Consider the following 25,497-nt stretch of genomic DNA (forward strand, 5'->3'; position numbering starts at 1 on the left):
CATAGCATGAAGAACTGTATTAAAGGGTCAGAGTATTAGGAAGGTTGAGAACCACTGCCCTAGAGCAAGATGCCGTGAACTGGCTGAATCCAGTTTGATCAGTGCCCTAAATGTCTTGGAGGGTTCTGTCATTTAAACTCAGTCTGGCAGGGCAGGTGTGATCATATGGCAGGTGTGCTGGGATACTGATGTCTTCCCATGATCCTTTTTTTCAGTGACATCTTTGCAAAGATAGGTGTAGTTTTTCTGCTTTTGAGATCTTTTTCTTCTGCGTTAGTCATGGAAGCACCACAATTGTGCCTTGTGCCTTGTTATCTGAAGGAGTCTTTGTCCTAATTTCTGTCTTTGGAACTTGATTTATCTGGGATGTGGACCTCGAAGGCCACAGTGGCAAAAAGAACTTTGAACTCTAAATTGGCCCAGCAAACTGCTGTAGCACACCTCATGCTGGTCCCAGTAGACCATTTCTGTGAAATAGTTGTCACTGTGGCCTGCCTTGAGTGTATGCCAATTCAGACAAGAAGTGCGGCTGTTCTAATCTTTTCCTGCAGCCGTTTCTTTACAAGCTGCACAATGATGCTTTTTATGGATTCTTACCAGTTGCGAACCACAAAGCTCATTATTGTTCTTACCAATAACCCACTTACAGTAGAGAAGAAGTAATACCTCCTGCAGACCCCTTTCCAAGGAATTAGGAAAGAAAACTACTTTCAACAGGTGCACTAAAGCAGAGAGTGGAGAGAAAACTGCCATGTTGTGGATCATCTCATAAAACTCTGCTGAACTCAGAAATATAAGCAGAGATGAGAAGGGACAGCTGGGTAGTTATTAGTGTCGCCTAAATCTGGACTGGACTGGTCCCACTGACACTTGGCTCTCCAAATCTCCCTGGAGAAAGAAAATCACTAATTTTCCTAAGAAAAAAGGAAGTTCCACAACTTTGGCATTGCCATTGTCTGTGTGTAGTGAGTGCATTACATGCTTATTAAAATTTCCCCAATTATGCCAGGCAGTGTTAAAAAGATTAAAAAGGCACACACTTTTTAATCCCAGCACTCAGGAGGCAGAGGTAAGCAAGTCTATGAGTTCTAGGACAGCCTGGTCTACAGAGCAAGTTACAGGACAGCCAGGGCTACACAGAGAAACCCTGTTTTTTTGTTTTGTTTTGTTTGTTTGTTTGTTTGTTTGTTTGTTTATCCTAATTTAAATCTAAGGAAATAGGGTTATAGTGCCCAAAATAAAAAAGGTTCCCTGGAGCCCAAATGAACAAACAGGAAAGGGAGGGAGCAAGAGAGCAAATACAGAGCTCTCTGCCTATCACTAAGGCAATTTCGTTTCCTTGTCCTTGTGAGAAGCAGGTGTTTTGTTTTTGTTTTGTTTCATTTTTGGTTTTTCAAGATAAGGTTTCTCTGTGTAGCGTTGGCTGTCCTGGAATTTACTCTGTAGACCAGGCTGGCCTCAAACTCACAGAGATTCACCTGCCTCTGCCTTCCAAGTGCTGGGATTAAAGGCATGCACCACCACCACCTGGTTTTTTAAAATCGTGTCTCCGTCTGTGTGTGTGTGTGTGTGTGTGTGTGTGTGTGTGTGTGTGTGTATACCAAGATACCCTTGGAAATCAGAGGATAACTTTTTGTTTTAAGATTCTATTTTATTTTCATTGTGTGTCTAGTGGGAGGAGGGGTTGAACATGTGCGTGAGGGAATCTAAAAGAGGGTGTCAGGACACCTGGAGTTGGCGTTACAGTCTACAAGCTCCCTGGCATGGGTGCTAGGAACCTAACTTGGGTCTTCAACAAGAGTGTAAGCACTCTTAACTGTTGAGCCATCTCCCTAGCCTAGCAGACAAGGCCTGTGAGTTGGTTCTCTGCACTATGTGACTCTGGGGTCAAACCCAAGTTGTTGGGCTGGGTACAAAATAACTTTGCCCACTGAGCCATCTTCCTGGCCCCCTCATCTGTGAGTGCTGAGGTATGAGCTGAGGTCCTCTCACTTGTGCAGCAGGATCTTTAACCACTGAGCTAGGTCTCCAATCAGTGTGGAAAATAATGCTTCTGTCTGATATAGTGCTGATTTTTTTTTTATATATTTCAGGATCCAACAAGTAGGCAATGAGGCCTATACCTTAGGGCTCGCTTCCTCCCACAGCCCTTCAGTAGGGGCTGCCTGTGTTTGCTTCTTAGAATTGCTTGGTCTTGGCAGCCTCAAGCTCAGAGTTGACATGAAAATGGCAAATGTGATTCTGGGCTACAAGTGTAGAAATGAAGACAGTCAACCCAGCTTTACCAGAGAGTCTCTAGGTACAGCACCTTTGCTCTGCTTTGCCCAGAGGAAGCATGGGGTAATCAAAAGCATTAGGCAGAAATGGCACTTTTCCCTTTTCTTGCACAGTTCATATTATACCTCACTTCCTTTCTCTTTTTTTCCAAACAGGGTTTCTCTGTGTGGCCCTGGCTGTTCTGGAACTCTCTTTGGAGACCAGGCTGACCTCGAACTCACAGAGATCCTCCTGCCTCTGCCTCCCGAGTACTGGGATTAAGGGTGTGTGCCACCACCACCGGGCCTGTATCTCACTTTCTTGGAGGTCATTTTAATTGGCTTTGAATGATCCTGAGCCTCATTACCTGAACAGAAGTGCCCAGGTCCTGACTTTTTCTATTGAACACACACACACACACACACACACACACACACACACACACACACACACACGGAATACACACACACATATGCTCTTGATAGCTTTGATCTTATTATTGGGCTTTTTCTTGGTTTTGGTTCTTTGGAGATGGGGTCCTACTGTGTTTTGTCTTGCTCACGTAACCCCAAGCTCCTGTACCCGAGCAGTCCTCTTCCTCGGGGTCCTGAATAGCTGGGGCTATGGGGCTGTGTCACTGTGCCCACACTTAGGTCTTTCTTGCTGGTATTTCTTATAGCTGAAAAATTGTCTAAGCTTGCTGATGGTGACAAGGCCACCACAGAAGAGTTGCTCGTTCTTTTGGAAGAAAGTGTGTGGAGTAGCATCGCGCAGCAAGGTTTGAACAGGTTTGTGAGCAGCAGCCCCGGCCTCTTCTAGTAAACCTGACTGTGCCAGCCTGTGTTTGCTTGATCTTCCAGTATCTTGCTCTTTCATCAGAATCCTGGTCTTCCTCAACCAGCATAGAGCAGGCAAAATGTTGCCTCTTACCTCTGGGATTCCCACTGTACAGCTGAAAAGGAAGTCTGTTCCTCCTTGTAGGCAAGAGAGGTGGTGGGCTCTTAGAATTGTTTTGTCTGCATGTGTGTCTGTGTTCCACATGAACTCAGTGTCCTTGGAGGCCAAAGAAGGGCATCAGATCCCTTGGAACTAAAGTTACCAAAGGTTGTGAGCCACCATGTGTGTGCTAGAGCTGAACACGGGTCCTTTGCAAGAATAGCAGGTGTTTTTAAACTGGTGAGCCATCTCTCCAGCCCAGGAGAGGTGGTTTGTTTTGTTTTTGTTGTTGTTGTTTTGTTTATTTGTTTTTTGTTTTGTTTTTTTGAGATAGGGTTTCTCTGTGTAGCTTTGGAGCCTGTCCTGGCACTCATTCTTGTAAACCAGGCTGGTCTCGAACTCAGAGAGTTCCACTTGTCTCTGCCTCCAAGTGCTGGGATTAAAGGCATGAGCCACCACCGCCAAGCTTGGTTTGTTTTTCAAGACAGGATTTCACTGTGTTGTCTTGGCTGTCCTGAAAATTGCTCTGTAGGCCAGGCTGGCCTAGAACTCTAAGACTTGCCTACCTCTGCCTGGATTAAAGGTGTGCACCACCATACCTGGCTAGCTTTCTTTTTCTTTTTTTTTTTTAAGAAGTCTAATAAATATTTGATATATTTTGAGAAGCATATATTTTTCTTATTTTTACATATTTTATGTATTTTTAAATTATTTTTATTTTTACCACAATGAGATCAAACCACAGCCTCATGCATATTAAGCATTTGTTCTTTCCTGGGTGATACTGCCTACTCTGGTAGAAAGGGTTTTTGTCTGTTTTGTTGTTTTTCTTTTTTAAAGATACTATGCTCTGGTTAATTTGATTTTTACCAATTTCCAAGTTTTAAACTAGATCTATATTACAGGGGTGTGTGTGTGTGTGTGTGTGTGTGTGTGTGTGTGTGTGTGTATGTGTGTGTTTATGTGTGCAGGTGCCCATGGCAGCCAATGGTATTGACTCCTTGGAATTAGAACTACAGGCCGTTGTGAGCCACCTGACATGGGTGCTGGAACCAAACCCGGGTTCCATGCAGGAGAAGTAAGTTCTCTCAACCACTTATCCATCTTATTTGCTTACTTATTTCGATTTTTCTGATACAGGCTCTCACCATGGATCTGTAGCTCATCTGGAACTCACTCTATAGACCAAGCTGGCCTTTAAACTCGTATACATCCCCTGCCTCTGCCTCCTGAGTGCAAAAATGCACTACCATGTCTGGCCTTTGAGCTGTATTTCAGTATTTTTTTCCTTCTGCTATCCATCCCCAGTTCTGATTATAGGTTGTCCAGTGAATCCAGCAGCCAGTGGACATTAGTGTTACAGTTCTGCACAGTCCACAATTTGAAACTGAGCGTGTCCTACCTTAGAGAATGTGCCAAAGCAAACGATTGGTTGCAGTTCCTGGTTCACAGCCAACTCCATAGCTACCACCCAGAAGAGGTAAACACACTTCCAAAACAGTGTTCTTTGTGTTTTTGTCTGCTGTGAGACCCATGTTTGTTGCGTTCATTAGACTGGCGTCAGGCAAAAGGGTAATCGTAGGTACAGAGTTTGGACAAGTTTCCAGGGTTCCAGGTTGAACATGGTAGTTCACTCAGGATCCCTCAAAAGCAACCAATTGTGGTGGCTCAGGTCTGTCATCTCATTACTAGGGAGACTGAGAAGGCAGGATTGCAAGTTCTAGGCCACCTTGGGCCAAATAGCAGGACATTACTGCAGATAAGTGAGATGACTTTGGAAACATCACGGTCACCTCTGACACAGCTCAGCATCATAAGATGTACTTTGAGCCTCTCTGAATGTACTTCCTCTAGGTGAAAGGAACATCAAGTATATTTTAACCATCTGCTCTCCAGGTGAAATCTCTTCTTCAGTACTTCAGCCCAGTCCTCCAGAGCCACCTGAAGCTGGCTTTTGAGAAACTGTCATCAGGGTCCATCTCTAGAGAAGATGGTGATCAAGACCACAAGTACCTCCAGGAACTCCAGAAAAACAAAGAGGAGATGAGGGATTTCTTTGAAATTCTCCACCAGTGCTCAGAAGAGTCAGCCTCTTGGTGCTGGCTCCTCACTGAGGCAGTGAAACATCGGGCTCCGATCCTCAGTGTCCTGGCCTCTTGTCTCCAGGTGAGGGGCACGAGAAGCCTAAATTGAGGAGCCAGAAAGCAATAAGGTAGAGAAGAACTGGGCATAGTGGTGGTGCCTGGAATCCCACTTACTTGGGTGGTTTAGTTAGGAGGACGGAAAATTTGAGGCTAACCTGGGCCATAAGGTAAAAGCCTGTCTAAAAAAAAACAAAACAAAGGTTAGAGAGATGGCTCAGTGGTTGTGAGCATGTATTGTGCTCACAGAGGACCTGGGTCTGGTTCCCAGCACCCATACGTGTGGTACACAGCTACTTGTACCTCAAACTCCAGTGGCCCCAACGCTCCTAGGCTTCCTGGGCGCAACACTAGTGTGCACAGACCCCCCAGAGACACTCAACACACACATAATAAAAAGCAAAATAAGCCTTTTTGAAAAGTAAAGTAACAACCACACAAAAGAACAAAACAAGGGCCAGTGAGGTGGCTCAGCAGGTAAAGGCACTTGCCACCAAACTTGACAGCCTGAGTTTGATTCCTGGAACTCACAAGGTGGAAGGAGGAAGACAACTGATTCCTACAGGTTGTCCTCTGACCTCCATACATGTTCCATGGCATCCATGCACATGCATGCATACAAACATGCACGCATACAATACATTTAAAAAAGCAAACTAGGACTGGAGAGTTGGCTCAGTGATTAAGAGTGCTTGTTGCCTACACTGCCTGTCACTCCAGCCCTAGGGCATCCATTGTCCTTCTTAGCTTCTGTGAGCCTCAGCACACACATGCTTATACACCCAGAATCCAAATGGAGAGAGGAGAAAGAAGAAGGAAGAAGGGAAGCAAGCAGCAGGCAGGAAGGGCTGTAATGGGCGTTGGGGACCATAGTGAGGCTCCTGCACTTGCTGCCAGGGTCACTCACAGTGCCCATGCTTCCACAGCTCAGGCTGTCCCAGCCACTAAGCTTCTTCCTTGTCTCTTGACACTGGTGAAGCCAGCTGTCAGAGCTTGGACCCTGGCTGGCCATCACGAGAAAGCTCTGCTGGGTGGGCATCCTCCTCCCTCGATGGAGAAGGGAGACATTTAGTCTTTAATTTCAGCTAATTAATGGAGATCCGTCCCTCTCTGTGGCCTTTCCCTGCCACATCCTTCAGGACAGTTCATGGTAGTTCCTTGCTTAGTCATCAGTTTGTGTCGTGTCTGGAGGCTTTATGAGCGACCTGAACAGAGAAACAGTGACCTCTTCTGAGGGAAGGCCCATCTGTGCCCTTGGTGAATCCGTATAACCCAGGCCCAGTTCCTTCATTTTGAACATTCTTATCCAACGGCAGGGGGCTAGTGCTGTGCCCTGTCTCTGTGTTTGGATTGTCACCTCTGTGGAGGACAGGGTTGCAGCTGAAGCAATGGGACACATCCAGGCCTCAGTAGAGGATCATTCCTGGAGCCTTGAGGACCTGTCCATGATCTGGAGAACTGTATTGACAAGGCAGAAGAGCCATACTCTCATCCGAGGCTTCCGGCTTTTCATTAAGGTATTTTTATATGTACACACACTCACATACACACTCATTCACTCTTCAGGTCTTCCCAGAACTTCAGTGCTCAAGGGAGAGCACTCCTTGGCTTTTTCTTAGTAAGCTGACAAGAGATAACAATAGAGCTACAATGTGTATTTAGTGTTAGGCGTCAGACCCCAGGACCTTTGAGATACACATTTATTTAAAAGAGTGCTTATATGCATCAGTTTAGTAAGTTCTCACAATATAAAAATAATGTTTGGTATGAAGTGGTATCACCTTTGTTTTACAGTCTAGTAACTAAAGCTCACATAGCTGAAACCACACAGGCTCAAGTGCTTTAATAAGTGGGCACACTCACAGTTTAGATTCATCCTTTCTAATCCAAAATTTCTCTTTTCTGGCCTAACAACCCCTCCAAAATAGTCTGGTTGGTACCACAGAACAGCATTTTTGCCTCCACAAATGCTTGTCGGGGCATAGTGTCACCTAGTGGACGGTCTGTAGACTAACTAGCAATGGATTCGTGGATTTTTTTTTTTCCCCCAAAAGGAACTAACACATGAGACTTAATTTGATCTGGAAGCTGTTATTAATAGAATTTGATGTTCTGATTTTCTAATTTCAACTCTTCTTCGAAGGATTCCCCACTTCTGTTGATTATGGAGATGTATGAACTATGTATGTTCTTCAAGAATTACGAGAAAGCCAAAGTTAAGCTTGTGGAGTTCCAGAAAAGCCTTGAGACGGTAGGCTGGAATTGCGTGCCCTCCTCTCCCATCTGAAGTTGGTTGGCGGGGCTCTTGTGCTGGTGGCTGGCATGGGGGGGCAGCAGGCAAGGAATTGTGTCACACGACTGCTGAGTCACTTGTGTCATTGCAGAGAAGCCAGGCAGGTGTTGAGGTGACCTAGTTGCCACAGAGAAGCCTCACAGAATGGTTACTGCAATCTGTGTCTTGGCGATGCAGCCAAACTTAATGGGGCAAAGATTGATGGTTCCTGCTGTGGACCCAGAAAGAGGGGGATAGTCAACAGCCACATTTTGTCCATCTGGGGTGGCCCTGACAGTGACAAATGCAGGACACTGCTTTATTTTCTGTGAGAGGAAAATGTTTTGTCTTTTGTTTGTTTGGGGGCCATTGAGATGGATCAGCAGGTTTGCTGTCCCCAGAACCCAGGGTGGAGAGTAGAAGGAGAGGGCCAGCTCCCTCATCACGTCTCTCTCACACACAGAGTAAATGAAAGAGAGCATCTTTGGTATTTTAAAAAGAAAGGAAATGTCTACTCAAATGAGGGTTTTTGAGACATTGTATTGCTCTGTAGCCTGGGCTGACCTGGAACTTGGAATTCTCTTCAACAGAGGTTAGAAAGTCTTCTACATGATCTTCATAATATGAATTTAAAACCTTCTGAGTTCAACCCAGACCCCCTCTAGGAAGCTGCCAAGTGAAACATAGTTGGTTAATTTCACAGTGGTACACAGGGGAACTAATTTGATAGTATGAAGAATTTAAGCCAGGGAACTCCATGCTTCCCAGTGTTTGAGTTGACTTTCATACACATAGCCCCAATATCAGCACTTCCTGAAAAGTAGCAGAACTGTCCTTTGAGCCCATCTCTGCTTCCTACCATTCTGTCAGATGCCCAGACACTCCCTTTGTGATAGGTCCACAAGAGAGTACCCTTAGAAGTATTTTGGATTTCCTGTTCCCAAATCTGGGTGCTCTGCTTTTTCATTTTCTTGTTTTTCTTAGCTTGACACAATGGCTGTGAGGGTCCTTCCTTCCACGTGGATGAAGGATCAGGTTTGCTTCCTTTTGAAACTGATGCCGCAGCAATGCCAGACACAGTATGAGCTGGGGAAGGTTCTCCAGCTGCTTGTCGGGACTGAGCACCTCTTCTCTGATGGTAAGCCAGAGTTGCCCTGAAGCTGCTGCCAGAAGTTAGCTCCCATATTGAATTATTTTTGGAGGGCATTCAGAATATTAGAGTGCACGGATAGATAGCATCACACTGACATCCACAACTAAGTGTGAAGAGGTCATCTGTAATAGTGGCATCAACCATGATGCAACCAGTCCTTCTAAACAGTTGTCACATGGACACACACACACACACACACACACACACACACACACACACACACACACACACACACATCTGTATTGATGGGTCATTGTTTTCCTCTCTATCAGGTAACTATAACATGTCCTCATTGCTCATGGCCACAAACTCTGTTTCAGAAATAATTACTAATTGTGAACATCTCAGGGACAATTTGGGCTGCTTCTTTTGTGTGTGTGGATTCCTCCAGATGTTGGCACTTTCTAAGATTGTTGCCGATCACATCAAAATTTGGGTCTTTCAGGTTGTTGTTGGATGACAGTGTCCTCCTGTTGTACTGCCTGAAACTCACACATGTTCAACTAAAGAGCACACGTTCCATAGAACACTGGCAGAGTGCTGGGCTCCGTGCCAGACAGCATAGGCTCCAGGTTTTATGACGGGAAGAGAAAGGGGTGTTTCTAACATGCAGCATTGCAGGGTGGCACTAGCTGGTAACTGTGTATGTTGTTTAGTGTTTTGTCAAGTTCACTCAACCAACAGCTGCCTGGGAAGAGAGGTTCTCGATTGAGCAGTTGCTCAGAGCAGATTGGCCTGTGGTCATATCTATGAGGGATTGTCTCGGTTGTTGATTGACATGGTCATATCTATGAGGGATTGTCTCAGTTGTTTGACATGGGAGGGTCCAGCCCACTGTGGGCAGTGCCACCCCAGGGCAGCTGGTCCTGGGTTACAAAAGCTGGCTGAGCCCAAGGCAGAGGAGCAAGCCTGTAAGCAGTACTTGTCCATGGTCTCTGCCGCAGTTCCTGCTTCCAGTTCCTGCCCTGACTGCTCTCTGTGATAGGCAGTTACCTGGAAGTGTCAGCTGAAAGAAACCTTTTCCTCCCCAAGTTGCTTTTGGTCAGGATGTTGTAGCACAGCAATAAAAAAGCAAACTGCAACACATTGCTACAAGCAAGAATACTTTTTCAAAGCCTGTGTTTTACTCTGTAGTTCTTGTATCTGGGAGGCTGATTGATGCAGGAAGATCTGAGGCCAGTGTGGGCTACTTAACAAGAGTGTCTCAAAAACCCAGAAAAACATTTGTGTTTTCTATGGTGCCAGCAAAGAGAGAAGGCATGCCTGTACTGGTGGCTGTTGTATGGTGTGTCCCTGTCTCTAGAAGTACCTAAATCAGAAGTAGTCTACATGAGATGCCTCTCGTGCCTTTCCTTGTAATTGGACATGCATAGGCTTCATTCACATAATACTACTTGGAAACAGGAGCAAACCCAACCACACAGTATTGATAGAGAATCCTTACTGTGTCTGTTCATCTGTTTTGCAATGCTAGTTAGGCTGTGCACTATCAAGATGTACTCACAGTCCTAAAATTCCTAGTGTTACTAGGATAGTCCTCTCCAGGGACAACAGGGAGTGTAGCTGGCTCTCCCTGTATTGAGTAAATAGCAGTTGGAACAAACATTGCTCCACTCTGATATAGTGTGCAGTAGCCATGCCTGAGGACTGGCCAGAACACTCGAAGCTGCCCTACAAGCCTATGTCCCTTCCATATGATACTGGTATTGAGTGAACAAATGACCAAACAAATTTGATGGAAATAGAAACAAATGAGAGAGACAGAAACACACTAACATACACACACACACACACACACACACACACACACACACACACAGAGAGAGAGAGAGAGAGAGAGAGAGAGAGAGAGAGAGAGAGAATGCTAGCCTGAGTCATTGTCTCCAACTCCAAGGTTAGCATATTGCTATGGCATTGGAGAGCACCAGTCTTAGACACTTAGCTGGGCGTGGTGGCTCACACCTATAATACCAATGTCCAAGAGGCTGAGGTAGGAGAATTGCCATGAAACTGAGGTCAGTCTGGACTAACAGTGAGGTTCTGTCTAATAAAAGCCATGTGTGTATAATAGAGGTTGATTTCATGTGCTAATCTAGTCTCTACCAGTTCTTACAGCAAGGTGGGCAAAGTTCAACCAAACTTTGACTAAAGGCTTCGTAAGGTATACACACACACACCCACACACCCACACCCATACATGCACACATATGTACACTGAAAATGCTAAATGCCATATAATATAAATGTACATATTCATATTTACATATATATATCCATATGCATATGTGTTTGTGTGAAGAGAGAGAGAGCAGTTAGCATTTTGATTATGTAGGGAACGGAACTTAAGGCTTCTGTAATAGGTCAAAATAAAAGATTCATTGGGTTTTTTTGTTTGTTTGTTTGGTTTTGTTTTGTTTTGGTTTCTCTGTAGCTTTGGAGCTTACCCTGGATGGAACTCGACTTGTAGACCAGGCTGGCTTCGAACTGACAGAGATCCGCCTGCCTCTGCCTCCCTAGTGCTGGGATTAATGGTATGTGCCACCACCATCCAGAAAAAGATCCCTTTGTATGGGACACATGCCACACACCTGTAGGCACTTGGGAAGTAGAGACTGAAGAGTCAGGAGTTCGTTTTCCTTGGCTATGTAATGAGTTCAAGACCAGCCTGGGCTATGTGCTACCCTGTCTCAAAAACCAAAAACAAACAAGAAAAACGGGAAAAGGAAGTCCTGTATTTGTCTCTCCTTCTCTCACACTAGTGTTTGCCCACACTTCGGACACTGCAGCACTGTTGTGTGACTGTGTCCTCTCTTCCACACAGGTCCAGATGTGCAGAAGCTGTGTGTCCTCAGCCAGATCTTGAAGGACACGCCTGTAGCCATCAACCCAGCTGTTATTACCAGCTACAGCGCTGAGAATTTTCAGCATGAGTGTAGATCTATTTTGGAAAAGCTGAAGGCAGATGGACAGTTTGCTGTGGCCAGGAGAGTGGCAGAGTTAGCCGCATTACCTGTGGACAGCTTGGTGATTGAACAGGTAGATCGTTTAAGTTACTCACAGTCCTAACAGAGAACCAATGGGATGCAGTTCATAGGTGACATGGCCCTCTGCACATTGCTTCAGAAGTGAACACACTTTGCATATGTTGAAGAATACATATTTTTGATGTAAGCATGGCCTGTAAAACAGCAGTTCTCAAGCTGGAGGTCACATATCAGACATCCTGCCTGTCAGCTATTTATGTTACAGATCATAACAGCAAAATTACAGTTATGAAGTGGTAAGAAAAATAATTTTATGGTTGGGGGTCACCATACCATGAGGAACTGTATTAAAGGGGACAGCCTTAGGAAGATTGAGAACCATTGCTGTGGTATAAGCTTGAGCTGTTTCCTTTGAACAGGATAAACATAAGGTGGCTTTCTCTGGGCCTCTCTCAGTTGGATGCACTGAGAATTGTTCTTATACTAGCTGTGCACAGGTTTGTGCCCAGCACTTTCTGCAGCCCAGGCTTGTCCTTGTCTGTACTCATCAGATGTGCTTGTAGCCAGCACGACTTAGGAGGGAGCATTAACATCCGGGAGGCTGCGTTCTTTACCCGCTGCCAGGCTGAAGTCTGCTTTGTTCAATTTCACAGCTAGCCCAGGAAATGAAGACCCTGAAACACACTCAGCAGTGGCCCCGCAAACACACAAGAATTGACTTCTGGAAAAAATGCCATGAAATTTTTAAGAAAAACTCCATTTCCAACAGGGCAGCCTCTTCCTTCTTCTCCAGTCAGGTCCCTGTGGTGAGTGAGCACCCCACTGAGCAAGACGATCTTGAGGAGCGCCATCTGTTGCTCACACTGGTGGGGCACTGGCTCGCCCGAGAAGAGCCTGTTCCCTTGGAGGAGCTGGAAGCGCTGGAGAAACAGACCTGGATCTGCCGCATCACCCAGCACGCCCGCCCAGAGGAAACCCGGCCCAGCCCCTCTCAGCAGAAGTCAGCTGATGTGGAACTGTCCTTTGATAGCTTAGCCGATGAGTTTTCCTTCTCCAAGCTTGCTGCTTTGAACACATCCAAATACTTAGACCCTAATGGTCTTCCATCCAAAGAGATGTGTGAGAACACACTGGACTGCAAGGAGCGGGAATCACTGAATGTTCTGGTTGGACACCTGCTGGATGGCGGCTGTGTGCACGAAGCAAGTAGAGTGTGCCGGTATTTCCACTTCTACAGTCAGGATGTAGCGCTAGTGTTGCACTGCAGAGCCTTGGCCTCCGCAGAGGCCAGCGTGGAAGACGGGCACTCGGAGATCCGTGCCCTTCTCCCAAGTGCTGTGCTGCCTGAGGACCAGGAGAGCCCTAGTGTCCCTCTTCGGAAAGTCCATAGCGGTAAGTAAAGGGTGACACATTGTCCTCTTTGCCACATGGTGTGGCGCTGTCTCCTAAAAGGAGGACCTCTTGGGATTTACACTAAATAAGGAGACAGTAACTTTTCCCCAAGTAATGCATTTACAAGGTAATTAACTAGTCAATAAAGTAACACCCTTTAGTGTATAGCTCAGGTAGGGGAATCGAGTTTGGCTGATAGCTAGTTTAGTTGACTGAAGTTATATAAGCCAGCACTGGGAGGCAGAAGCAGGATTGCCCATAAGTTTGAGGCCAGCCAAGGGCTACATAATCAAACTATCTCAAAACAAACAAACAAACAAACAAATACCCAGGCATGTGAGCTTATGCCTTTAATGTCAGCATTCAGGAGGCAGGGACAAGTGGATGTCAATGAATTCAAGGCCAGTTTGGTCTACATACCAAGTTCCAAGACAGCCAGGTCTAGAAGGAAAAAAATAATATAAAGCACATAAACCACCTTGGCAGGGGCCAGTTTGGTTTCCAGCATCCAAGTTAGGCCAATCACACGACCTGTAATTCTAGCTCCAAGGGGCCAACACCTTCTAAACTCTGCTGCACTCACACATACACAAACACAGAATTAAAAGTCAAATCTTTGTTTAAGAGTTTATAATTATACATTGGTAGCATATAGAAATAGAATAGACTTTTGTGTTATTTTGTTATTTGTATTGAACTTGCTTTTCCCTGTTTTCTTATTCTTGGTTTTTTTTTTTTTTTTCATAGACATGTCATGTATAAATAGAGAGGGTTCTGTGTCACCATCACTCTCACTTTTTGTCATTATGCTGGCTGGGCTAAAACTATGTTAGGAGGGGTGACCGTGGCATACTTCCTAGCTGCTGATCTTAGGAGGAAAGCACTCGGCCTTATTCTGCTCTGAGTTTGGAGATGGATTTTTATCGCCATTGTTTAGTGTTTGTCTCTGCACCTTTGATCTGGTCATGTTTGTTTTTTCCTTCTGTGAACTATTAATATGATACTAATTTTTTTTAGATTTATTTATTATGTTTACAACATTCTGCCTCCATGTATGCCTGCACAGGAGAAGAGGGCACCAGATCTCATTACAGATGGTTGTGAGCCACCATGTGGTTGCTGGGAATTGAACTCAGGACCTCTGGAAGAGTAGTTAGTGTTCTTAACCTCTGAGCCATCTTTCCAGCCCAAGATACTAATTTTAAATACCGTACTGACCTTGTGTTCCCAGGTAGACATGTTACCCTTTGATAGATACAGCTGGGATTGGTTAGCTCTTCAGCTGAGGACCTTGTATTCATTTTCTTGAGGAATATTCTCTAGTTCAGTGATGGGGGAAGTCCTTGTGTGTATGTGTTTGTCTTATTGGTTGATAAATAAAGTACTGTTGGCCAATAGGGAAGTAAGATAGGTAGGACTAGGAGTCGAGGGGGGATTCTGGGAAATGTAGTAAAAAGAAGTCTTGTGATCCAGGCAGGAAGTGACATAGCAGGCAGACTCAGAATATAAGCAGGGACAAGCAGGAAATCGCTCTCTTCCTCTTGCTCCTGCTCTTTTCTCTGGAGCCACCACATGTTTGACTTTGAGACAGGGTCCCTCGACATAGCCCTGACTGTCCTGGAACTCACTCTGTAGACCAGGCTAGGCTCAAACTCACAGAGATCTGCCTGCTTTTAGAGTGCTGGGACTAAAGGTGTGCACCACCAAACCCAGCTGTGGTTTATTACTAAAAAATAGTTTTTGTCTGGTTATTTATTTATTTTGATTTTTTGAGACAGGGTTTCTCTGTGTAGCTTTGTAGACCAGGCTGCCCTTGAACTCAGAAGAGATCTGCCTGCCTCTGCCTCCCTAGTGCTGGCATTAAAGGCATGCTCCACCGATGCCCGACAGGGCATTTTATTTTTATTTTTAAGCAGTTGGGGTAATTCTGGTTTCATAAATTGGAATTTTATTTCATTTTAATTTTCTGAATGCCATTCCCACCCCATCCCTTCCAGGGATTTTATGTAGCCTAGGCTGACCTTTAGTTCTCTCTGTGCCTGAGGTGATGCTGAATCCCGACTCTCCTACCTCCACCTCTCAAGTGCTTGGATTCATGCCATGAGCCACTGTGGCTGACTTGATGTTATTTCCTCAAATCTGCATCCAGAGTCTTAATAAAGAATATTTATAATCATGAATCCCTTTTGTAATTATGCAACTACTAAGGTTATCTTTTGGATGAGTTTAGATAGTTTGTGATTTTTGATTATTTCCTGTTTTTTGAATTATTTGGACTGTTTTCTTTTAAGAAATGTGCATGGGTGTTTTTCACTGTGTGTGTGTATATATGTACACCATGCGTGCCTGGTGTCCACAGAGGCCGGTACAAGGTATTGGATCCAGTGGAAACAGTTACAGTTGTGAGTCTCCATGTGGATTCTTGGAATCAAACTGGGATTCCCTAGAAGAGCAGCCAGTGTTCTTAACTGCTGAGCCATTTCTTCAGCCCCTCACACCTTTTTGACGCAGGGTCTATGTAGTCCTGGCTGGCCTGGAACTCACTATGTAGACCTTGTTTGTGCACCATGTGGATCCATTGCCCTCAGCAGACAGAAGAGGGCATCCAATCCCTGGAACAGGAGTTAGGGTTGGTTGTCAGCTGTTATGTGGGTACTGGGAAATGAACCTGGATTCTCTCTCCAAAAAACAATATGGGGGCTAGAGAGATGGCTCAGAGGTTAAGAGCACTGGCTGTTCTTCCAGAGGTCCTGAGTTCAATTCCCAGCAGCCACATGGTGGCTCACAACCATCTATAATGAGGTCTGGCGCCCTCTTCTGGCATGCAGGCATACATGCAGGCAGAACACTGTAATCAATAAATCTTTTTTTTTTTTTTAAGAGCAATATGGATTTACCTCTTCCCAACCATAACTCACTCAACTGCCATTGCAGTCTCTAGCACCACAGCCAAGAGGTGGCTTGGATGCCAGGGCAGCGGAGAGTAAGCACAAGAGTTTAGGCCCCACCTTAAAACCAGTGCTAGTGCTTGAGTGCACCTATGTACGGACACACGTACAGTCTCTCCTCCACCTCCACGCTCCCTGTACTATCTCTAGTACAGATTACTAGAGATGGGAAAAATGCCAATTCTGATCATCTTCAGTTTGCTTGCTGTGTTGTACTTCTCAGCTTCCTCATATAGCCACTGTATATCTTTATTATATGTGGTCAGAGTTCAGTGGGGGGAAGAGTGGAGTGAGTCCATTTCATCTAACGAGAACTCAGTGCCCTTAGTGAAGGATTAACATGGTCTGAGTTGTGCTTCATTTATTATCACCACCATCATTTGGGATTTGTTTGTTGTGTTTTGAGACATAGCCCACGTTGTCCTCCCACTTGGCTATGTAGCCAAGGATGACCTTGAACTCTTGATCTCCCACCCCCAAGGACTGGGATCAGAAGATGCCCCCCAACACCCTGCTTCACTTTTAAAGTGTGTTTTAGACTTCAGCTGTTTTTCTGTTTGTTTGTATCACTATATGGCCAGGGGTGGCCGTAACTTTTCCTGAATATCCGTGTCCACTTCTAGAGTGGCAGGATTACAAGCTAGTGCCACGTAACTTACGTGATGATGGCAGTGGAGCACAGGACTTCATGCATGCTGAGCAAGCACTCAGCTGAGTGAACTGTATCTTCAGCTCATGGTGCTTAATATTTTAAGCATAGAAGTTTAAATTAACATGCTCAGTGTAACAAATGACAGCACAGTCACAAAGTGTGTGAAAATTCAATGCTATCTTTTCAAAGCTCTCAGAATGCCAATTTTTTGCATGCGTGGTATGTTATTTTCTGCATGCCAGTGCAAACACATATAAAACATTTCCCCCAAAGTTAGAGTCTATCATATAACCTACATGTTTTCCCTGTCGGGATGTACCAATGGGCTCTCTAATGGGGAAAGATTATTTTACTGGGACTGAATGGATGTACCATAGTTTAATGGTGTTATTGATAGTAAAATCTGTGTTACATAAATAGGGTGGCAGCTCACATCTATAATCTAAGCACTTGGGAAGCTAAAGCAGAATCACTTCAAACTTAAGGCCAGCCTGGGCTACAAAGAGAGTTTCAGGCCAGCTGGTGCTAAGAATGAGATGCTAAGGAACAAAAAGGAAACAACAAATTATTATATATTCTTTTATTTTTTCTTTATAGAAACCTTTTACCAAGAAACATTTCTCCTATTTCAAGTTAAGGCTTAGGATTTTTACAGTACTGGTATTGAACCTAAGGCCTTTAGAAATGTGCTAGGTAAGCCCTCTGCCACTGAGCTGTATGCCTGGCCCTAAGATTTCCTTTCCAAAAACCCAGAATGAGTCTGTGGAGGAGTGGTTTGAAGGAGAAGGGTGGCTGGCAGTCAGAGGCAGAGCAGGGTGAAGTGAGGACCAAGGAGGTTGAGAGATGTTCTGGAGATCAGTAGATGTGCTGGCTATGAAACACAAGGCGGAATTCAGGAGCAGCGGTGTCTGATGGCGTCTTGGTGCTGACCTCTAGAGCATGCAGGAAGCCTTGAGTTGGAGCTAGTGTGAGATCACTGAAGAAATCATGGTTGGATTTCCTGAAAGGGGTTCTGTCAGAAGTAGTCCTAGACTGAGGAGCATCATGGGAGTTGAGTTTAGGGGTGCTTTTCAGAATGATGAAGTCATGGGGAGACGGGGAAAGGCCAGCCCAAAGCTCCCTTCAGACCTGGATTTGCTTTCAGCTTCAAGTTTGGATAGTCAGTCGTTCATGATGGCGCCATCTACTGATGAAGTGGCAAGGAATCTCCAAGCTCTCACAAGCAAGTGCCTCCACGGGAAGAACTACTGCAGGCAGGTCCTCTGTCTGTATGAACTTGCCAAGGTATGTGTGAGGGGGATCCCACAAGAGCACTGTCTGGGAGGGAAGTGGGAATCTGGGGTAGACTTCGGACATTGTGGAGGCAGCTCTTCAGATGGCAATCATCAAAGAGTGGGGCTACAGGTCAGTGGTAGAGTGCTTGCCTAGCATGAGCAACTATGAGGAACTATGACTTGTACATAAGGCCCTTGTCAAGATGTTGGCCCACCTGGGGACTAGTGAGGAGGATGCCATGTCAGTTTGAGTCCTGGATGTAGCTCAACCAACCAGAAAGGTAGGGCAAGATATTTACCTTCCATGGGCTCCTACCTCTTCTCTATAATAATTTGAACTTGAGTTTCTTCTAGACTTCATGCATTAGATTTTGCTTTATGGTTCAAACATCACAGTTGATACATACAAAGACTGAAGGCTTAAGCCTCTAATCCCAGGACTTGGGACACTGAAGCAGGAGGATTGTCAGGAGTTTGAGGCCAGCCTGGGCTGTGTAGCAAAACCCTTTCTCCTCTTTCATCCCCTTATTCAAAAAAAAAACAAAAAAAAAAAAACAAAAAAAACAAAACAAAAAAAAAAAAAAAACAGAGCAGCCAGGATTTGTGTGTGGCCCTGTGCTGGTTGAGAAACAGCCAGAAAGTGCAAGAATGTGAGGGAAACAAGGCTAAGCAGCCCTTTGCCTCAGACTGGGGATTTCTGGAAACTTAGGCCTCGGCTTATGCTCCAGGAACAATAAGGGGTCTTTCACATTTCATTCCATTCCTTTACACTGTCTGACAGAAAAGATCAGCATTCAACACGAGGTGAAGTGGCTTGGTGAAGTGACAGGACCAGACAGTATACTACTGGCTGCATCTGGGGCTCTGGGATTGCTAAACTCAGGCGACAGTGGTCTGCCCACACATTTCAGAACGCATCCTCTTACTTTTTGCTTAAAGCATGACTCTGCTTCTGTTATCTTCCACTTAGGAGTTGGGCTGCTCCTATGCTGATGTTGCTGCCAGGGACAGTGAAACCATGCTCCGGACAATCTTGGCTTCTCAGCGGCCTGACAAATGCAGACAAGCCCAAGTCTTCATCAGCACCCAGGGCCTTGAGCCAGACACTGTGGCTGAATTAGTGGCCGAAGAAGTCACACGAGAGCTGCTGACCCCATCAGAGGGAACAGGTGCCCTTCTCTCCAGACCTCCCCAACCTCTCAGACAGCACTGTTTCCCAGTATGAAATATTCTAATATTAAGCCACATACAGCTTGTGCCCTTTCAAGATTCCAGATTCTTGTAAGGAAAAACAAAAACAAAAAACTTTTACATTCATCTTACTGCTCTGTATTATGATCATAGAATAGTTCTGCCTCTGAAGACTGCCCCTGTCCTATAAGGCAGATGAAAGAGTTGTCAACATTCCCTCCTGCTGCCAGGCCTGTGCAAAGTTGACCTCCTGGCCCCATGCTCTGGTCCTTCTGCCAGCTCTCTCATGGCAAACTGCCTGTCTCCATCTCTCTGTGCAGGAGAAAAGCAGCCTTTCAACCCAGCAGAAAGCCAGACATTTCTTCAGTTAACCACTGTATGTCAAGACCGCACACTGGTAGGCATGAAGTTGCTGGACAGGATTCCCTCCATCCCCCACGGGGAGCTGTCCTGCAGTAAGTTCTTAGAATTAAAACTTTTGTACTGTTGTAGTACCTTTAGATTGCTTCCAGTTTTTGCTATTTAAGTTTAAGCCTGTGGAGGATGAGAGTGTTTTCTAGACAGGCCCTTCACTTTCCTGCCAAGCAGAAGTCAACAGCAGTTACAAGCCCCTTACCCACATCCTATTTACTACCCAGCCACAGAGCTCCTGATCCTGGCCCACCACTGCTTCACCTTTACGTGCCACATGGAGGGCATCATGAGAGTCCTGCAGGCTGCCCGGATGCTTACAGATAACCACTTGGCTCCCAACGAGGAATATGGGCTGGTGGTGAGTAGTCCCTCAAATCCATTCTCATCCTGAGGCAGCTTTGAAGAGAAAGACAAGGGCTCCAGCTCACAGTTGATAGAGTCTCAGGGAATTCTGCCCTCTGGATCCTCATATCAACTTGATTTCTAGCCAGACAGTTCAGCCCTCTGTTGCTGGTTGATTTGTCAAAATAAGTGTTCCAAAAGAGCAGAATGTCCCCTGCCATGTCCCAGTATCTTCTTGCAAGGAAGTCAACTTTTCTAGGGGAAAGAACTGTTTCTCCCCCAAGCAAGGTTCGGGTATGATGTATAAACGAAGTACTCAAGCCCTTTATGCCTCCCCAATTAGGTAAGTAAAATGTACCCTAGTGGGATGAGTGACAAGAGGAAGCACCCACTCAGAGACATTTTGTAGCACTTGGTAGTCAGTTAAAAAAAAAAGAAGACGACAAAGGGGGGCTGGAGAGATGGCTCAGGGGTTAAGAGCACCGACTGTTCTTCCAAAGGTCCTGAGTTCAATTCCCAGCAACTACATGGTGGCTCACAACCATCTGTTATGGGATCTGGTGCCCTCTTCTGGCCTGCACTGTATACATGATAAATAAATCTTAAAAAAAAAGAAGAAAAAAAAGGGGGTAACAACCAATGACACTGATTCATTTCCAAATTATCCAGAGAGGCCTCGGTTGAATGATTGGGAGGGAATGAAGCATGGCAGCCTGACCATTCATTATTCACCCTTCTCACCATGGAGCTTTTGGCATTTGGTGAGAGTAGTGGTTTGGCTTTAGCAGCTCAAGTGCCCTTTCCCTTAGGTACGCCTCCTCACTGGCATTGGAAGGTACAATGAGATGACATACATATTTGACTTGCTGCATCAAAAGCACTATTTTGAAGTTCTGATGAGGAAGAAGCTAGATCCGGTACGTATGTAGTAATGAACTCCAGGACATGAGTCCCACCTGCCCTTGGGATGCATCTGTATGGGGCTCTAGAATGTTCAGGAAGGTCAGGGACTTCCCCTGGGTGCACACTATGACCAGTGACTTCATCTGCAGAGTTCAGACTGTCATGATATTGATGCTAAATATTGAAGAAAATGTTTGTCTTTGTCACCTCAGCCTTTAACCTATTGTATAAAAAGTGCCTGTTCTGGCAAGAACCCCACCCCACCCCCAACCAGGCCTGTCAGTGCTAAGGCTGTGCTGAAACGCTAGAAGAGTATTTCTGTATTTTCAAACAAAATATGCTGCTGAGAACCATGGTGGGACTCTCATTCTGACAGAGGACTCAGGCAGGAAGATTTTAAAGCTAGACAGAGCAGACATAACAGGGCTCATACACCTTAGGAACTCAAGAGACTGGCGGCATGTACCAGCCCAGCCCCAGTTCAAACCAGACAAATTCCAGCATAGAAAAAGGAAAAAGGACACAAAGCCCCACCAAGAAGCTTTTTGTAATTGACTCTTCTGGGAAAGAGAAAAGTTGGTTATAGTGACACTGGGTATATCAACCACACTCCAGCTCTATTTTCAGAAATGTGGGTCACCACAAAACAAACTCCATGGTTTTGTGTTGTTCTGTTTTTTGTTTTTTTTTTTTTGTTTGTTTTTGTTTTTTTAAGAGAAAGAACATGAGGTTGGATGGGTAGGGAGGATCTAGGAGGAGCTGCAGAGAAAAGAATAGGATCAAAATATATAAAAAAACACTCTAAAGCCAGTAAGTACAACAAAAGATACCAAGGTAGAAAGTAAAGTACAGACCTGGGCCAGAGAACTATTTATGACAACCAGAAAAACCTTTGAAACAGAGGCCTAGTTCGATGGGTTTTGAGCCCTGGAGCATCTCTATCCCATTATGTGCTATAACATGAGATATGTCACTCAAATAGCCTTTGTTTACAAAGTATGTGGGATGGGGGTTGCCTTGTTCATTTCTAGTGTTAGGCTGTGTCAAGACAATCATGCTGATGACAAAGAAGCAAGACCAGACATGGTCCGTCCTCAGGGTCCCCAGATTTTAAAATTGTTATTTTGAGGCACTTTTTGCATTTAAAATTATTTTAATAACCTTTTTTCTGATTACAAAAGTAATACATACTCCATATAAGACACTTAGAAAATACAGAGGTCCTCAGTGTTCATCATCTGGAGACAGCCACTGCTAATATGATATACCCTTCTTTGCACATGTACCCCAATATAGAAATTCACATTTTAGCAAAATGTTATGCTTTGAAAATAAGAGATAATTGAGTTTCTCTTTTTACAATATCTGCTGTGGCTATTTCCTAAGCCAAAGTAGTCCATGTGCAGCAGAGGCCATAGTTAAGTGGTAAAGTATGTGCTTAGCCCTGGGTTCATCCCCCCCCCCCCCGCGCGCGCGCGCGCGTGTGTGTGTGTGTAGACTCCCATCAGCAATTCAATGACAAGGTATTCTTAGACTTTAATTTGGGGCATCCTGGCTGCTTTTAATGCTATTAAATCTGTTATGCTCACCTTCACACCTGCATCTTTAGCATAGAGCCTAGTAAGCAGAATGCTAGGTGTGTGTACTCTTACGGCTGTCTTCTTTCTGGTCAGGTTAACTGTTTATACCCCCAAGAAGGACTCCTGTTTCCTTATCCTAAAGACAGCTTAAAAATTTGTAGTCACTTTCATCTTTACTCATCTTTACCTTAGAAAATCCAAGGTACTCGGTTGATCCTCCCTGTGACCCTGGTTAAGACCTTGGATATCCCTTTTTTTCCTGGGCAGAGCGGTACCCTGAAGACAGCCTTGCTAGACTACATCAAACGATGCCGCCCTGGAGACAGTGAAAAGCACAATATGATTGCCCTGTGCTTCAGCATGTGCCGGGAGATAGGGGAGAATCATGAGGCAGCAGCCTGTATCCAGCTCAAGCTAATCGAGTCTCAGCCCTGGGGTGAGTGAATGCAGCACCTCCACAGCAGGAGCCCTGTCAGCTCTTTAGGAGTAAGGGCACTCAGTAGGTGGCAGGAGATGGCAGTTCACAGAAGCGTTTGAGCCTTAGGACTACACGCCTAAAGTGTCAATCCATCAAACCCTACAATTAAGTTCTAGTAAGGGCATTTCTTGCTGTAGTGAAACATCTACTTGGGTTGTTTCTCATTTTGCCTGCCATCACTGAGTGGTCTGAGTCATCCCTCAGCTTTATAGCAAGTATCCTTTATTCTACAGAGGAAAGCCTCAAGGATGGAGTCCAACTAAAACAGCTCCTGCTTAAAGCTCTGACTCTGATGTTGGATGCAGCGGAGAGTTATGCCAAGGTAACCAGTGTTGTTCTAGCCTTGTCTCCAGCATCTGTAGTAGTAGGAATTACTTTGGCTTGGGCTCTTCCAAGTGAAGAGGGAGTGTGGAATGGGCCAAGCAGCTGAGTAAATTCTCCCTTGTGCTTCCCTCTACCCTTGTTCCTCAGGACTCCTGTGTACGACAGGCCCTACACTGTAAACGACTCACCAAGTTAATAACACTACAGATTCACTTTCTGAACACTGGTCAGAACACAATGCTTATCAACTTGAGCCATCAGAAGCTAATGGACTGTATCATGGCGCTACCTAGGTTCTACCAGGTAAGAAGACTCTGGCAGGCACTGCAGTATAATCCTATAGTGTCTCACTCTTGGCATCCAGAAGCTAAGTAACTGACTGGGGTCTCAGGCTAAGGACAGAACCAGGGCAAACTAGCTATCCCCATAATATAGCTGCCTAATAGTATCACGAAGAGGCAATCCGAGATGCATATGCATAGTGATTCAAATCAAACAAGATCCTTACAAATTTAGGAAGTGCTCTACCATTTAAGGCACACACACCCCCCCCCCCAGCACTATCTGATGAATTATCTCTAGCACATCATTTGGACAAAGGGTAGAGAATTTCCATGTTTGGCAGACTTCTTGGCTTGTCCTCTTAGCAATCTTTCAGACTGTGTCCCTGGAATGGTATGTGCAGGTTAGCACTGAAAATCAAGTCTGCCCAGAAATTGATTCTAGCCCTTTAAAACAAAGGGGACTAATGTCCCAGCATCAACTCTTTCCTTCTTCCCATGAAGCTGGGCTATGGAAATGGTTACTCACACCCGCGATTTACTATCCATTAGAAGGAAGACTAAAAACAAGTTACTGAAGGGGTTTTTAGGGGAGTGAGGGAATGACAACCTTTAATCCTGTGATCATAGTTCACTATATACAGTGCTGTTTCTTAGACACTGCCTTCAGTTCTGCAGCATGGGCTCTAATAGCACCCCCTTCACTCCCATCCTTTTAAGGCTTCTATTGTAGCCGAGGCCTATGACTTTGTTCCTGATTGGGCTGAAGTTCTCTACCAACAAGTGATTCTTAAAGGAGACTTTAGTTACTTGGAAGAATTTAAACAGCAAAAATTACTAAGACCCAATATATTTGAAGACATTTCCAAAAAGTAAGTACTTAAAGTTGACTAATCCCAGCAATTGCTTCAAGTCCTAGTGTGTTCCAGGACAGCCAGGGCTACATATGAGGATGCTGCCTTTAAAATAAAGTTGATTGTGAGCTAGAAACTCTAGCAAAAGTTTCTTTTGCAGTATTAACTATATTTAATTAAGGTGAGTGCTGACATATTTGGGCTTTGTTTTTTTGTTTTCCTTAAGACAGGGTTTCACTGTGTAGCTCTGACTGTACCAGAACACTCTGTAGACCAAGATGGCCTCAAACTCACATAGCTCTACGTGCCTGTGTCCTCCCAAGTGCTGGGATTAAAGGTGTGAACCACCAATGCCCAGCGACTAACTTGTTTTTAATGGAATTAATTCATCAAAATAATTTCCTAAGCTACAATACCCCCACAGATAGTGGAGACAGAGCTCATCCCTCTCCCCCAGTTGATGATACAGTATTTAACCTGGACTTTATACATTTTTGTGTAGATATAAACAACATCAGCCTACCGACAGGGTCACAGAAAACCTGAAGAAGTTACTTTCATATTGTGAAGATATCTACCTGCATTACAAGCTGGCATATGAACACAAATTTTTTGAAATTGTGAATGTGCTTCTGAAGGACCCTCAAACAGGATGCTGTCTTAAAGATATGCTTGCAGGTTAGAAGATCTGAAAGATAGCTAATATCTTTTTGTACCTATATGGCAATAAAGTATTTGGAGAGTTTTATCCCCACTTGAGGTGAAAATCCCAGAAATATATCTTATCACATCATTCATTTGTGGTTGTAGGGACTGAAGGAGAAATTGGTATTAAGATCGAAAGCTTGTTAGAATGACTTCTACATTAGGAGAAACAGTAGTGATTAAAAGAATACCTGTGCCTGCAGGTTCCAGTTTCAAAGTAATTTAATCTTATTTACACAGTTAAGGAACAGGGGATACATTTTCATGAGTTAGAAACTGATCTTTCTATAATAAAATAGGTTTTAATTCAGTGTCTGTCATTATTACTGCTAAGTAGATCTTAGCCCTTGTCTGCTTTCAACAGTATTTACTGTAGTTATTGCTATGTAGTCACGGCCTTCTATTAATTCAAGTCAT

The 25,497-nt window shown here is 44.7% G+C and overlaps 1 protein-coding gene across 3 annotated transcripts in view; it reads left to right on the forward strand.

The window, feature by feature from the left end:
* Window positions 1–25,390, forward strand: part of Spg11 (SPG11 vesicle trafficking associated, spatacsin) — a 70,990-nt gene extending 45,600 nt beyond the window's left edge. The window contains exons 22-40 of one of the 3 annotated variants that reach the window (XM_027421999.2): window positions 2,094–2,299; window positions 2,936–3,044; window positions 4,501–4,672; window positions 5,089–5,358; window positions 6,650–6,850; window positions 7,477–7,584; window positions 8,590–8,743; window positions 11,580–11,794; window positions 12,396–13,134; window positions 17,879–18,018; window positions 18,979–19,177; window positions 19,520–19,654; window positions 19,838–19,971; window positions 20,765–20,872; window positions 22,706–22,874; window positions 23,150–23,238; window positions 23,388–23,543; window positions 24,242–24,393; window positions 24,878–25,058. In XM_027421999.2, coding sequence (XP_027277800.1) covers window positions 2,094–2,299; window positions 2,936–3,044; window positions 4,501–4,672; window positions 5,089–5,358; window positions 6,650–6,850; window positions 7,477–7,584; window positions 8,590–8,743; window positions 11,580–11,794; window positions 12,396–13,134; window positions 17,879–18,018; window positions 18,979–19,177; window positions 19,520–19,654; window positions 19,838–19,971; window positions 20,765–20,872; window positions 22,706–22,874; window positions 23,150–23,238; window positions 23,388–23,543; window positions 24,242–24,393; window positions 24,878–25,058 — 3,637 coding nt within the window. Of the gene's footprint in view, window positions 1–2,093; window positions 2,300–2,935; window positions 3,045–4,500; window positions 4,673–5,088; window positions 5,359–6,649; window positions 6,851–7,476; window positions 7,585–8,589; window positions 8,744–11,579; window positions 11,795–12,395; window positions 13,135–17,878; window positions 18,019–18,978; window positions 19,178–19,519; window positions 19,655–19,837; window positions 19,972–20,764; window positions 20,873–22,705; window positions 22,875–23,149; window positions 23,239–23,387; window positions 23,544–24,241; window positions 24,394–24,877 lie in introns of all 3 variants that reach the window. The other 2 variants (XM_027421998.2, XM_027422000.2) reach the window with 2 other exon arrangements.
* The last annotated feature ends 107 nt before the right edge of the window (window positions 25,391–25,497 follow it).

Source organism: Cricetulus griseus, chromosome 6 (assembly GCF_003668045.3).
Source record: "Cricetulus griseus strain 17A/GY chromosome 6, alternate assembly CriGri-PICRH-1.0, whole genome shotgun sequence".
Lineage (NCBI taxonomy): Eukaryota > Metazoa > Chordata > Mammalia > Rodentia > Cricetidae > Cricetulus > Cricetulus griseus.